The following is a 15,026-nucleotide window of genomic DNA, read 5'->3' on the forward strand; positions in this document are numbered from 1 at the left end:
CTGGCTCCAACAAGGATGCAAGGTTCCTGTCTTTCCCAGTATATCTTGGGAGGGTAGAAATGCCTCCTGTGTCCCAAAAGAAAAAGAATCTAGATTCAAGACTTTGCAACCTCATTACAAAAAAGAAATATCCTGACCTGTGAAGAGAGTTGTTTGTCTTCATTCTCTATTCTCTTTTCTGCTGTACATCTTCCCTTGGTTATCATACTTCAGAACCTGTGGTTGAAAATACCTGATGTACAGGCAGTTTTCTGTTCATTGGTGTGGCATTAAGATCAACTGTGCTGGAAAAACATATTAATTGGATGTTTTTGTTTTGATACTCTGAATGTTGAAATAGTTGGTTTTCACTTATATGAAACTTGCCTTGCTATTATGTTGTTTATATTTTGTTCCAAGAAGTATATAATATGCTCCCATGGTCTGTAGCTTATCTTCAGGATCCAAAGAGGCTTAAACTGTGGAACTTTTCTTTTGCAAAAAATATGGGTTTGCTTAGGGTGTGAGCATTAAGAGTTAGAGTAAATAGAATTTCCATGCATAGGTTGCTGGCATCTAGCTGATGTGATTCAGGAGTGTGTATATTTAGGGAGGGCTAAATGATGTTTACATAATATTTAATTATGCATGTGAAACAATGTTTTGTTAGCTACTTTGTGAACTTGAATTTTGTTAAAATTAACCTATGCACTAACTCTTATGGATGATGGTGCATGGGAGGTTTGCAGCAGTTTTTGAATTACGGCTTCTCAAAGTTAGGGTAACTTTTAACAAAGTGTCTAACTTTTCATAGTCTTAACTCAAAAACAGCCGTTGTAACTTGCTTGCAACATATGGCTCAGGACAGAGAATAAATTTCTTACCTGAAGTGTGAGAATCTTCATTCCTGGTATAGTGTTTGGGTTTCAGGAAGCCTCAAGAGTCACAAGTACAATGGATCTGTCAACCTCAACTGTGGAACTCCATTTCTGATGTCAATGAAAGCAGTAATCCAAGTGCAATCAAAGTCAAAATTTGGTCTTTCAAAAATGGTCAGGAAGAAATTCTCTTTGTACATCAGCTCACAGTTGCTAATGTTTTCTGCACTTCTCTGGAAAGTTAGCTGTTACCAGCTGTTAGTTGTAAAACTCTGAAGCAGAATGACATGTAGCGTGAGTAATAAAAACGCTTGTGGCAGCATTACTACAAGGGAGACTCAGTATCTGTATTCCAAATTTATAAAATCCTTCTGAGCTCATACAGCACCACGCACTATCTGTGGCAATACTGGGACTTCCATTTCTTATAACTCCCACAAAAGGCAACTATTTGGCTTCTTTAACAAATTGTAGTTGGGTCAATCTTAATAATTGTGCCAATAGTTGTGACAATCTTGCTTTTTAGTGAATTGTCACAGTGACTTGCAGCATCTCTTTCATGGCACTGAATACTGCAAACATAGCACTCAACTTCATGGAACAGTCTGGACAAACAGCTGCCTCACTGGAATGATGACATTTATATTGGTTCATTCCTTTAAATGTCAAGTTTGTGTTTATTTCCTGAAAAGATCTAGAAATGAGTTAGTACTGGTTTTAGCCATGTTTTGAAATGGAAGTATAAGTTCTTCTTTTCCTTACATGCTGCCAAAAAGTGATCTATTATGGATTCAGTTGATGAAAGCCACTTTTCCTGTTCTCAGTGTCAACAAACTTCCAGGAGATTTGGCTCATCTGAAGGTTTAGCCAAATCACCCCAAAATGGTCAGGGAACTTTTTTTTTTAACTACAACTTTTAGAATTTTAGGAACTTCAATCCTGCAAAAATCAAGGTTTTGTATAGCTGTCCCTGAGACCATGTGTTTTAAGCCATAATCGTCTCTTAAAAATCCATTAATACCAGGGCTTTCTTTAAATTAACCTTATGGTATTAACTACAAGTACACTTTTGTCTGTACTTCCAGCTTTTGCAGAAAATCATAAGGGCTGTAATTTTTTCTTACTTGATAATGGAAAGTTGGCCTATATTGTCATTCATCTGCAAAGGCTTCATTCAGAAAGTACAGGGTTTTTTCTTTAAATGATGCAGCACATTAATTTCTTTTTCTTATTTTGTTTTGGGATGACTTGCATCTTCATAATTAAAGAAAGAGAAAGCCCTGAGACCCAAGACTGTCTATTGTAAGTATAACACTTTATTCTTTACAGCCTCTTAGGATAGATATTGTTCAGGGATTATAACATTTGTTGCTCTTCCAGTAGTTCATTTGTCAAATTTATGCATTTATAACTTTTTCTTCAATATGCTGAAAATTTTTCTCTGAGATTTTTATCTAATGAACTGTTGAGCAAAGAAATATGTTAGAGCATGAAACCTCAATTGTGCGTTTCCAGATATAAATATTTGTATATCTATTTAGTAGAGGGATGGATAGTCAGTATTTTAGTTTTTTACTTTCCCAGGCTATACCATCTGCCAGTTGTCCATCTGTTTAATGCACTGCTAAGCTTTGGGCAATATACTGAGAAGCATCAGCAGGCTAGCACAGTACTGTTGCAGTTGCAATTCTTCCTGTGGCTGGTGTTTCCTAGCTGCGTCATATGAATGTTCTGTCTCTGTTTATTGCAGCGTGGACTTGGAGTAGCAAAGACCTATTCAAGGTAAACTCAGTTGTTGGGGTATACCTCTTCTCCCATAAACTGAGAACATGAATCCAGACTGTCATGTGTCAATGAAAATAACAGAGTTATGGGAAGAGACCGAAAACCTGGAATATAACTTGCTCACAGATGAAGTGGAAATCTCACTGTAAAGACTAATGATGTGGTACTAGGTAAAGAATAATAGCTTTTGAATGTACGGGAAGCAGAGAACATGGATTTTATCAGTACTCCCTGCTCTGTCAATGTGAAGATGTAAAAGCAAAATAGACATACAGTCAGTCATCACAAGAAATGAGCTTTTCATTTCTAGTTCATCTTTTTAGCCTGCTCTCCAAAGAAACAAGATTTAAAGAAACATGCTCTGCTTTGTCATCCGTAACTTTTGAACCTCTTAGCCATTTTGAACCAGACTGATTGAGAGTTCCTGAAAATAGGCATCTGCTCAGAGAAGAGAGATGCTTTTAATCCCCTGCTGAGGGAAGTGTTGCAGGCTGAACTCACCACTTACTGGATACAGAAGAATCAATACAGGAGAAAGATTCAGGAAAAAACACTGGTCAGTCTGTTTACCAGGAGACTGGGCTTCATTAGCTGCTGTGGTTGTTTGATGTTGACCACAGAATACCAGTGCAAGACGTCATTCAATTGTGTGAACAATTATGGGGCATTCTGTCCTGTTTTGCCTCAGCAGACATGAACACTGCATGTAGATCTTCTGGTTTTGGGAATACTGGTAATGCAGCTGCTTGTCAGAAATTCTGCAAAAGCTTTGAAAACATGTAGGTCCCCTCAAAATGCACTCAAGAATTATATTTATACCTTAGCAACAATACATCAATAGATTTGTTTGACTAAGGGCTGGAGTTTTTAGTGGAGTTTTTTTTTTTTTTTCCCTCTCCCCAAGGATTTCTTTGTAGTTCCTCTCAGAAAAGCAATACTGATGAATCTAATATTCTTAAATGCGATTCCTGAAGAGCTTACTACATCAGGACCATAAAGCCTTGTTTTGGAGGAAAAATGTAAAGGATGCTTGGGGAGAAAGCGAGACACAAATAGGAATCCAGAAGGGGTGGCAGCAAGACTGTAAAAAGGCAGAGTGGTGGGGTACAGGAGCCTTTTGCAAAGACCTACATCTTTAGAAAAAGACATTGTTTAATGCACTATAAGCTTAGCATTCCATGGAGATTCAAGTTAAGAGCATACGCTTGTTATGACCACTGCATCTGCAGAAACACCGTGGATTTAGAAGTTTCACCTGTGATGGATCTTGAAGAACATGAAGAGTTAAAATTTTCTGCTTTCGGAGTCAGATATCTGATTATTACAGGGAAGAATTTTGATGTGAAACTGTTAAACGAGGTAGAGCTAACTCTTCTTGGAAGAGTCTGAGCATTACAGGGTTTGGTTTCCTGATATATATTACATATCAAAAGCTTTGCAGTATGTGCTTTAGTCCAGAAATTTCTAAACCTGGATAATCGTGTTGAAGCAATCAACATCTTTTTACATCTAATATGAAATGTTTATAAAGACAATTATTCATAAAGACAACTATTCATACTACTGATGTTTCCTTTACCATACTTTATCCATATGGAATACTGCTTCACTGAAGATTTAGACACAGGAAGCCAATTTGCTAAGCAGTTGTTCTGGTTTACTAGTCCAGAGGAGGCTGATCAGGTTGATTTGTATTGTTTTAGTGGTGTGGTGCATTTCATTTTTACAAGTAGAAAAGCTTTCCACCTGAGTGACTTTTTAGAGACAGCAATTCAATTTGCATTTTGGAGACCACAATGCAGAATTGTCTGTATAACTGGTAATATGTCTGCAAGAGAGCTCGAAGTTCTGCAGATACTTTGAATATGTAGTTCCCCTTCCAGAGCTAGTGGATCCAGGCACTCCATCAGTTGTTTTGTCACTGAGATAGGAGAATAAATTCTGGATTTGCTCAGCTGATTGCTTGGCCTTTGTTTTTCATTTTAAATAGTTGATGAATTTTTCTACAGTTTCCATACATATGTAGTTAGCCCAAACAATAATTATACTGTATTTGTGGAGTCAAGTAATGAAGTCTTTCAAAGGAGCATGAAAAGCATGGATATTCTTAATTATGTACATTATGTAAAGTATGACTACAGTATCATTTCAGGATATAAATTCATGGGGTGCTCTTCTTATTGCAATTGGATTTGCAGTCCTGTTCTACTGTTCATGTTGTCAGATTCCCCAATGAGAGTGAAATGCCACAGCATGTTTCCAGTGAGTTTTGAGTGGCCAGGAACAAAAATGTTTGTCAAAGTGAAAGATGAGTCTTCTTGGAAATAACATGGGACAAAATCTGACATATCTGAAATTTACACAGTCTAAAGAAAAACAGGCACCTCAAAAGATGAGGTTTGGCATATTGAAATATTTTACACCAAACCCAGCATTTTCTTCATTGCTGCAAAACTGCACACTTTTGAATCTCCTTTGTCAGTAGACAGAATAACACCAATGCTGCTATTGTTCATAAACCACACTTGAAAAGGATAAGTGATTTGGATTCTGAGTATTTTGAAATGGGAAATGCAATTTTCAGTATCCACTCTGAACCCATCAAAAGTAACTTTTTGTAATCGAGAAGTCACGATCGTGACTAACCTAACAGCAGGGCTGTTTGTAGAATCTTGTTGGCTTCCAAGTCAGTTAAGTCAGAAAATGCATTTGTTTATGAACTGATGGTTTTGTTTGGAAGAGTACCACTTTTTGTAAAAAAGGCATCTGGATACCATGCAAGTTTCCATTATGGCAAAACTATCAGAAAATTATTTTTGTGGTAATAACAGAATTGGGTATCTGTTTTCTTTTTTTGCCTGCTTTCAAGCAGTTTGGCAGAGGGCAGCTTAACAGAAGATGTGGGAAGAGAGAGGATGCAGAAGTCTTATGACTTTACTAAATTATTCAAAGCCCAGTTAGTATATGGATTTCACTCATATGATTTTTTTTTTGTACAGTGATAACTGGGCTGATGGAAGAGTTCAGTATCTTCCAGCCCTAGAAGGGGCAATCATTTGTTCACGGATCAGGAAGGGAAGAGACTGAGTGTTACTTTCTTTCCTGTGACCTTTCAAACAAAGCAGACAGAAGCTTAGAAAAATCTCACTACTTTGAGCAAGCATTATACAATGAGGAAACGTTCATTGGGCAATGGCAAAAGACAGTGGATTATTGCTAAAATGAGGCAGCTTATGTAGGAGGGATAGTACAGTGTATGAACCGTATTAAAACCATTTCTGGGCTGTATTGGTGAAATTAATTTGGTACGAATGAGTGGATTAATGAGTGGGGGTTTTTTTGCATAGCTTGTGGAATTTTTCTTGTGTTACAGGAAGGTGCAGGAAGCTATAGAAATGTTTGCAATAATTCTACAAAGATAAAAAGGTAATGAAAAGTGCAATTGAGAGTCTATTGTATGTGTTTAGTTGCTGGATTTGGCAACCTTTATGTAGCACCATGAGTGAAACAAGCTTCATCTGGTCTTTCTGTTTAGCATGGGGTCAAGGGGAAGAATCAGATCTGAAGATAAGGTGCATTTAACAGGTGTGGCTATGAGTCCTTCCTCCCCTGAAAGCACAAATATCCTGTGTTCTGCCTTGGGTTCAGCAATGAAATATATCCTGATCGGCATTTTGGCTTTCTGATGCAAGCTAAATTAATTTTTTTTTAGCATGCAGGCATTCTGGTATATATATATAGTTTTGGGGTGCAAAGCTACTGCTACTTTGTTGATAGAAAGGAAACCTGGAAGTTCTTTTTCAAGTTCAGACTAGAATAGAAGATACTTCTGAGATTTTAATAATATACATGCTATGATTGAACACTACTCCAGTTGCCTTATCACCTCTCTTTGAGCCATTCTCCCATATGATGAAATATGGGAGTTATTGGAATATGGAATATTGTTAACTTCACCTCTCAGGAATTCAAAAGCGAGTCTACTGGGCCGAATCCAATGCATCTGTGTTGTCTTTGAGTAACAGAAATGACAACATCTGAAACTGTCTTTAAGTTTTGAAGTTTAATTTCTGGCAGTCAGTAAGAATGTGTATGCATTATAAATACATGTATAGACATAAAGCATGTTTTCAGGACCACTTCATCGAATATTGAAAGGAGAGGACTGTTTGTTTGTTTAAATTGATAACTAGTCTCTGGAAGGTATCCTTAATGAATAAAAATCATTACTTGGAAAGGATTGCTTGAGGTTATCTAATCTTCCCTATCAAAGTCTTGAAAATCCCCAAGGCCAGAGAGTTTGCAAACTGTGTGTAAACCAGTCTGCTGCTGTTCCCCTGTCTCAGAGGAGAACTCTGTCCTAACATCTAATCCACGCCTCCTAAGCAACCATTTCTGGCTGCTGTTGGTTTTTTTATTTTTGGGGTTTGGTTTTTTGGGGTTTGGTTTTTTGGCTTTTTTTTTTGTTTTTTGGGGTTTGTTTTGTTTTTGTTGTTGTTTTTTGGGGGTTTGTTTTTTGGGGGTTTGGTTTTTGGTGGTTTGGGTTTTTTTGTTTTTTTTTGTTTTAATGCTGTCAGCCACTGCCCCAAATGGTTTGACTCATCATCTTTGTAACTGCCCTTCAGGTAGCCTTGGGCTACTCCTAGATCACCCCTTAGACTCCACTTCTCCAGAACAGACAAGCCCAGCTCCCTAATGTCTTCTCATAAGTTATTTACCCTTAGTTATTTGCCTTGGTAGCCCTTCCACTGGACCTTCTCTAGTTTCTCTATTTGAGCTGGAGGGATGAGGAGCGCTGAAACTAGACAGCCTCACAAGCACCAAATAGTGAAGGATAAAAATGTTCCTAAGTGTGCTGCCTGTGTTCCACCTAAGGTATCCTAGTGTGTGGTTTGCCTTGTTTATGAAGAGATATGCTTTTGGCTGATGTTCAACTTGACATCCATCATACCTGTCAGGTTCTTTTCAAGAGCAGTGTAGCTCAGGCAGTCGAATCCCAGTCTGTACTGATCTGTGGGTGTTATTCCAGGTGCAGAACTCTGTGCTTCTCCTTGTTAAGTTTCTTGAGGTTTCTTTAATCCTCAGTGTTCCCAAGGTTCTGCTTGACCAAAACTTTGACATCAATTTAATCCTCATAATTAGTAGTGTCTGTGAATTTGCTGAGGGTATTCTATGCATCCTCAGCCAGGTTATTGATAAAGACGTTATTCATTATGGGCCCTGGAATCAGTCCCTGGGGTACTCTGCTTGTTACTGGTCACCAACAAGAAGTTAGGCTGTTGATCACTGTCCTTTGAGCCTGACAGTCCAGCTCATTTTCAGCTCATGTGTCAGTCTGTTCTTCCGGTCTATCTAATATACTTTAAGGGAAAATACTATAGTGTTTCAGTTTTGAGATACTTGGGTAAGAAGTATAATTCACATTGTTAACAGAACTACAAAGCTATGCAGCTGGTAAACACACAAAGCTTAAATGTTGCTTTCATACAAAACTGCCATTAAGGATGAGAGAGTGTCATCAAGATCATAATTGCTACTGTTAACTGTTAACAAAGATTATCACAACTACCTGCAAATGCCTTAACCCCCCCCCCCCCCCCCCCCCCCCACAATCTGCTACCTTTGGGAGCTGTTGATTTTTAACTTAATCATATGAGTAAACCTCAACCACATTAAGGCAGGCTGCATTGCAAACTGCTTCTGGAGCAACGCTGTGTAAACACAATATATTCCTGGTGGTAAACAGAAAAAAGGAGTAAACCAGTGATTGTATAACATGTTATATTTTCCTTGAGTAAGAAAAACCTCCTCATTTCAAAAACAGGAATTGCATGGACAAGTATGTAGTTCAAGTTAAACTTTCAGATTTGTTTTAATCTTGAATGCTGCAATTTACAGAATGCCGAGAAAGCTAACTTGTGGTGGGTTTGTGTGTATGGATTTGAGGGAAGAGTGGGGCAAGGGAAAGAAAGCCTGGGTAAAAGCAAGTGGGTTTCCTATTCTGCATGTAATTTAATGACTTAATGAATTGTCTCTAGGACTGCTCTGAACATTTAGACTAGAAGTTGTCTATCTGTTGAACACCTGTCACGCTGGAACTGCTCATACGAAATAATAATCAAAACAATCAGAATGGTGCTTTCTGATAACAGTATAAAAAAGCACAATTTTTGAAAATTTTTTAAAAAAATATTGAATATTCTATGCTTCTGTGATATCCATGTAGGTATTTGGTATATTGTGTTGTTGGGGGGGGAAATGAAGATTCTTTTTTATTATTTAAAGCAGTAATGTTACAAAAGGAAAGTATACTAAGATGGAATACTGTTATTACTGAACCTAAACTGGCAATATTAAACATGCAAAATGAAGATAATTGTTTAGTCCTATTCTAACTTGTTTGGATAATCTATTATGTACTTAATAAAAGTATGTCAGAAGAAGTCTGACTGTCATATTGTCATCTTAGGTCCTCCTGCTCCAGTCTGTACTGTGGGGAAGTATGAGACACAGAGACCAGGCAGCTGAATATAAATGAGCTAACATCCTTTTTAGATGTATTTTTGAAATCTGTGTTTTTGTTTTAATGATAGTAAAAACCTCTAGTTGATTATGATTTAGGAAGAAGCAATGCACGTTACAAAACATTTGAGCCATTCCTTTTTTTTGTGCACTGGTTAATTTATTTAATGAAAGGACTTAAGAAAATATGAAGTTACAGGGATTTTCACTGAGAGATTTTCAAACTTTAGACATTATGGTTTTTCTTCCTGATAATCTGATGCATCTGATACCACTGAAGGCTCTAATGTTTTTTAGCTGGTGGGGATTTCAGAAGAAAACTTTGTAGTATGCATGCAGGTGAATGCAATGAAACTTTAACAAAACAACAGCATACAAAACAAGAGCAGCATGGGTTAATCATTATCAATATAATATTAAGACAAAAATATTTAGTTTTTGGAAAATGGGGGGAAAAAAAGCCTTTACTTTAAAGGTTAAGTTACCTTTACAAGGTACCTTTAACTTTTCTGCACACCTCTTTTCATGTTCAGCCCAAGAGACCACATGCCTATCTCCACAGATTTGGGAATAGTCAGCATAATCCCCACTGAGCTACTGCCCAGCCACACAAATGCATGAGAACTCTGTAGTGTAAAAAATTTGTCTTTGGAAACTCATTACATGGCACCATCTTGTTACATGGCACCTCTGTCAGCATACTGCTGCTGCATCTCACTATTAAGGCGGAACACCAGAGAAAGACATGAGTGAGATTCATGAAGTTTTGGTGGGGATGGGCCCCTGCAATTCCCAGGGTAAGAAGTGTCCCATGAGGTATTTTCTATCGCAGTTTACTTGATAGCTTTTCTGTATAAAATAAGTGCTGGTACATTGTCAAAATGTTTTTGTTTGCAGTCCTGGAGTGTGATTTCACAGAATCACAGGATGGTCGAGGTTGGAAGGGACCTCTGGAGAACATCTAGTCCAACCCCCCTGCTCAAGCAGGGTCACCTAGAGCACATTGCTCAGGATTGCGTCCGGGTGGGTTTTGAATATCTCCAGAGAAGGAGACTCCACAACCTCTCTGGGCAACCTGTTCCAGTGCTCTGTCACCCTCACAGTGAAGAAGTTTTTCCTCATATTCAGATGGAACTTCCTGTGTTTCAGTTTGTGCCCGTTGCCTCTTGTCCTGTCGCTGGGCACCACTGAAAAGAGTCTGATCCCATCCTCTTAACACCCTCACTTAAGATATTTGTAGACATTAATAAGATCCCCCCCTCTCAGCCTTCTCTTCTCCAGGCTAAACAGGCCCAGCTCTCTCAGCCTTTCCTCATAAGAGAGATGCTCCAGTCCCCTAATCATCTTAGAAGCCCTTCGCTGGACTTGCTCCAGTAGTGCCACATCTCTCTTGTACTGGGGAGCCCAGAACTGGACACAGTACTCCAGGGGTGGCCTCACCAGGGCTGAGTAGAGGGGGAGAATCACCTCCCTTGACCTGCTGGCAACACTCTTCCTGATGCACCCCAGGATACCATTGGCCTTCTTGGCCACAAGGGCACATTGCTGCCTCATGCTTAACTTGGTGTCCACCAGCACTCCCAGGTCCTTCTCCGCAGAGCTGCTTTCCAGCAGGTCCACCCCCAACCTGTCCTGGTGCATGGGGTTATTCCTCCCTAGGTGCAGGACCCTGCACTTGCCTTTGTTGAACTTCATGAGGTTCCTCTCCGCCCACCTCTCCAGCCTGTCCAGGTCTCTCTGAATGGCAGCAAGCATTCTGGTGTATCGGCCATTCCTCCCAGGTTTGGATCATCAGCAAACTTGCTGAGGGTGCGCTCTGTTCCTTCATCCAGGTCACTGATGAAGAAGTTGAACAGGGCTGGACCCAGTACTGACCCCTGGGGGACACCGCTAGCTACAGGCCTCCAACTAGACTCTGTGCCGCTGATCACAACCCTCTGAGCTCTGCCATTCAGCCAGTTCTCAATCCACCTCACTGTCCACTCATCTAGCCCGCACTTGCTGAGCTTGTCTATGAGGATGTTATGGGAGACAGTGTCGAAAGCCTTGCTGAAGTCGAGGTAGACAACATCCACTGCTCTCCCCTCATCTATCCAGCCAGATCCTCCATAGCTACTCCCATGCGCACTTCCCTGGCTGCCTTCACCTGCTGGAGGTATCCTGACTTGAGCTGTCTTCTGCCAACTACCCTGTCACTATAACTCCCCCCTTCCTCCGTCTTTCCTAGTTTAAAGCCCTCCTTACCAGGTTGGCCAACCTGTATCCTTCGTCACCAGGGCACCCACCCCATTCAGAGACGTGTGCCCCGCTTAGTGAGGTGGATCCCATCTCTCCCCATCAGTTGTTGATCTTCAAACAGGGAAATTCAATAAATGGTTTTAATTTTAAAGTCTAATAGAGAAGACATAACCTTCACTAATATGGTAAACTGCACAGCAAACTCTTCTTGTACTCAGGGCAGACCAGAAGCTGCAAAAACACAGTTAATATGTTACTGAGCCTGAACTAGTAGTGTTTGAACCATGGCTATCATACCTTGTTCCTTATTAAGTTTTAAACGCTTAGGTTTTGCACTGTCCTAAAACACTTTTACAGTACTTCTGGTCAACTTGGAGAACCAGCAGAGATGAGCTAAATCTATCTGCAAAAGAATCTCATATATGCATTAAGTGCATTCAGTGTCAGCCAAAATAAAAGAGTATGTGGAAGTATTAAACTACATATTTTTAAGCTGAGAAAAAATGTGCAAAGTAGAACCCATCTTCCTAATGACATATAGCTGTATTTTAACATACTGATGAATTTCATGAGAAGAATCATAAAAACCACTACAGTCTTCAAATCTCAGCAAACAGAAGTAAAAATACCATGAATACTTAACAACATATTATTGTAATCTTTCCCCCTAGGATACCACGTTAGGGTCACATTATGCTTAACAGGAAGGAAAAAAAAAACGCACAGAAGGGCAGGGAATTCCATGTTTGTTCTTAAATATTTGTTCCATTAGGAATATTTTTTGCTGCCAATCAAAACTCAAACAGAAGAAGGAAGTATACAGAATGTGGAAAGGGGGACACGCCACCTGGGAGGAATATAGGAACGTTGTCGGAGTATGCAGGGATGCGATGAGGTAGGCTAAGGCCCATTTGGAATTAAATCTGGCAAGGGATGTCAAGGACAACAAGAAGGGCTTCTTCAAATACATCAGTAGCAGGAGGAAGACTAGGGAAAATGTGGGCCCTTTGCTGAATGGGGTGGGTGCCCTGGTGACGAAGGCTGCAGAGAAGGCAGAGTTACTGAATGCCTTCTTTGCTTCAGTCTTTACTGCTAAGGCCAGCCCTCAGGAACACCAGACCCTGGAGGCAAGAGAGAAAGTCTGGAGGAAGGAAGACTTTCCCTTGGTGGAGGAGGAGTGGGTTAGCGATCATTTAAGCAAACTTGACACCCACAAATCCATGGGCCCCGATGGGATGCACCACGAGTGCTGAGGGAGCTGGCGGACGTTATTGCTAGGCCACTCTCCATCATCTTTGAAAGGTCCTGGAGAACAGGAGAGGTGCCTGAAGACTGGAAGAAAGCCAGTGTCACCCCAGTCTTCAAAAAGGGCAAGAAGGAAGACCCAGGGAACTAGAGACCAGTCAGCCTCACCTCCATCCCTGGAAGGGTGATGGGGCAGCTCATTGTGGAGGCCATCTCCAAGCATGTGGAGGAAAAGAAGGTGATCAGGAGTAGTCAGCATGGCTTCACCAAGGGGAAATCATGCCTAACCAATCTGATAGCCTTCTCTGATGGAAGGGCTGGCTGGGTAGATGAGGGGAGAGCAGTGGATGTTGTCTACCTCGACTTCAGCAAGGCTTTTGACACTGTCTCCCATAACATCCTCATAGACAAGCTCAGCAAGTGCAGGCTAGATGAGTGGACAGTGAGGTGGATTGAGAACTGGCTGAATGGCAGAGCTCAGAGGGTTGTGATCAGCGGCGCAGAGTCTAGTTGGAGGCCTGTAGCTAGCGGTGTCCCCCAGGGGTCAGTACTGGGTCCAGCCCTGTTCAACTTCTTCATCAGTGACCTGGATGAAGGAACAGAGCGCACCCTCAGCAAGTTTGCTGATGATCCAAACCTGGGAGGAGTGGCTGATACACCAGAGGGCTGTGCTGCCTTTCAGAGAGACCTGGACAGGCTGGAGAGGTGGGCGGAGAGGAACCTCATGAAGTTCAACAAAGGCAAGTGCAGGGTCCTGCACCTAGGGAGGAATAACCCCATGCACCAGGACAGGTTGGGGGTGGACCTGCTGGAAAGCAGCTCTGCGGAGAAGGACCTGGGAGTGCTGGTGGACACCAAGTTAAGCATGAGGCGGCAATGTGCCCTTGTGGCCAAGAAGGCCAATGGTATCCTGGGGTGCATCAGGAAGAGTGTTGCCAGCAGGTCAAGGGAGGTGATTCTCCCCCTCTACTCAGCCCTGGTGACGCCACCCCTGGAGTACTGTGTCCAGTTCTGGGCTCCCCAGTACAAGAGAGATGTGGCACTACTGGAGCAAGTCCAGCGAAGGGCTTCTAAGATGATTAGGGGACTGGAGCATCTCTCTTATGAGGAAAGGCTGAGAGAGCTGGGCTTGTTTAGCCTGCAGAAGAGAAGACTGAGGGCGGGGGAATCTTATTAACGTGTAGAAGTATCTTAAGTGAGGGTGTTAAGAGGATGGGGCCAGACTTTTTTCAGTGGTGCCCAGCGACAGGACAAGAGGCAACGGGCACAAACTGAAACACAGGAAGTTCCATCTGAATATGAGGAAAAACTTCTTCACTGTGAGGGTGACAGAGCACTGGAACAGGTTGCCCGGAGAGGTTGTGGAGTCTCCTTCTCTGGAGATATTCAAAACCCGCCTGGACGCGATCCTGTGCAACGTGCTCTAGGTGACCCTGCTTGAGCAGGGGGGTTGGACTAGATGATCTGCAGAGGTCCCTTCCAATCTCAACCATTCTGTGTGGTTCTGTGTCTGTGTTAATTCTGACACTTAGCTCTTTCTCAACTAGGCAATATGATTTCTGGACTTTAGACTAAAGAAGCAGTCTGTGTATGCTATATGAGCATTGGGGATTCTTTTCAGGGGGAGAGGGATAGGGTGCTTTGATTTTTTTCTTGTTGTTGTTTCCTTTTTTTTTTTCCTCCATGAGAGCTTTCATGGTCTGTGCCATAAATGTGAACTTTGTTGGTATTTTCTCAGGAAATTGGATTCTGTGAGAAGGCCTCTTTTGCTACTTTGGTTCTCTTCCTGAAGACATTAATTTTGTCCCCTTTAAGTCTCCATTAGAAACTCCTTTAAAATCATGGAAACTATGTACAAACTGTCTAATGTATTTGCTCATATTGATGTAACTTATTCAGTCTAATATCCCTTTATGTGTACTTTTTTTAATCTTAGTGAAGCGAGGACTGACAAAGGACATAACCTGTCTGAAGGATTTTATGAGAGATCCCAAAAGAGAAGAACCTCTAGTTGGTATGTTTTTTGTTTTCTGGATGGTGTGTTTTTGCATTTGTTTTGAAATGAAAAGTGATATTTTAGATATAGTTTCATTTTCTGTAATTGATGTTGAATTATTTTTAGGTTATACCTTATATATATACACACCTTTTAAAAGTTTACCTTATAACCCTGAGCTGTATAAAGGCCACCTCTTCTATACACAGACATTGTTAGATGACTTGTTTCTGAAGGATCTACCTCTACAAAGATACTTGTGACTTCTCATCTGGTGATTCTTTGTGGTTTTCCAGTTGGGATAGACAGGTTTCTTTCTGATTATTGACATATTTTTCCTCACTGGCTTTGGGCATACTAACAGCAATGAGATTTATTTTAAG

General features: G+C 40.8%; 1 protein-coding gene across 15 annotated transcripts in view; it reads left to right on the forward strand.

Moving 5' to 3' along the window:
• Window positions 1-15,026, forward strand: part of LOC106496950 (uncharacterized) — a 50,934-nt gene that overhangs the window by 11,362 nt on the left and 24,546 nt on the right. For 12 of the 15 annotated variants that reach the window (XM_067291128.1, XM_067291121.1, XM_067291129.1 and 9 more), the window contains 2 exons: window positions 2,126-2,159; window positions 14,584-14,661. In XM_067291128.1, the coding sequence (XP_067147229.1) occupies window positions 2,126-2,159; window positions 14,584-14,661 (112 nt within the window). Of the gene's footprint in view, window positions 1-2,125; window positions 2,160-2,607; window positions 2,640-14,583; window positions 14,662-15,026 lie in introns of all 15 variants that reach the window. The other 3 variants (XM_067291133.1, XM_067291134.1, XM_067291135.1) reach the window with 2 other exon arrangements.

This window comes from Apteryx mantelli, chromosome 2, assembly GCF_036417845.1.
Source record: "Apteryx mantelli isolate bAptMan1 chromosome 2, bAptMan1.hap1, whole genome shotgun sequence".
NCBI lineage: Eukaryota > Metazoa > Chordata > Aves > Apterygiformes > Apterygidae > Apteryx > Apteryx mantelli.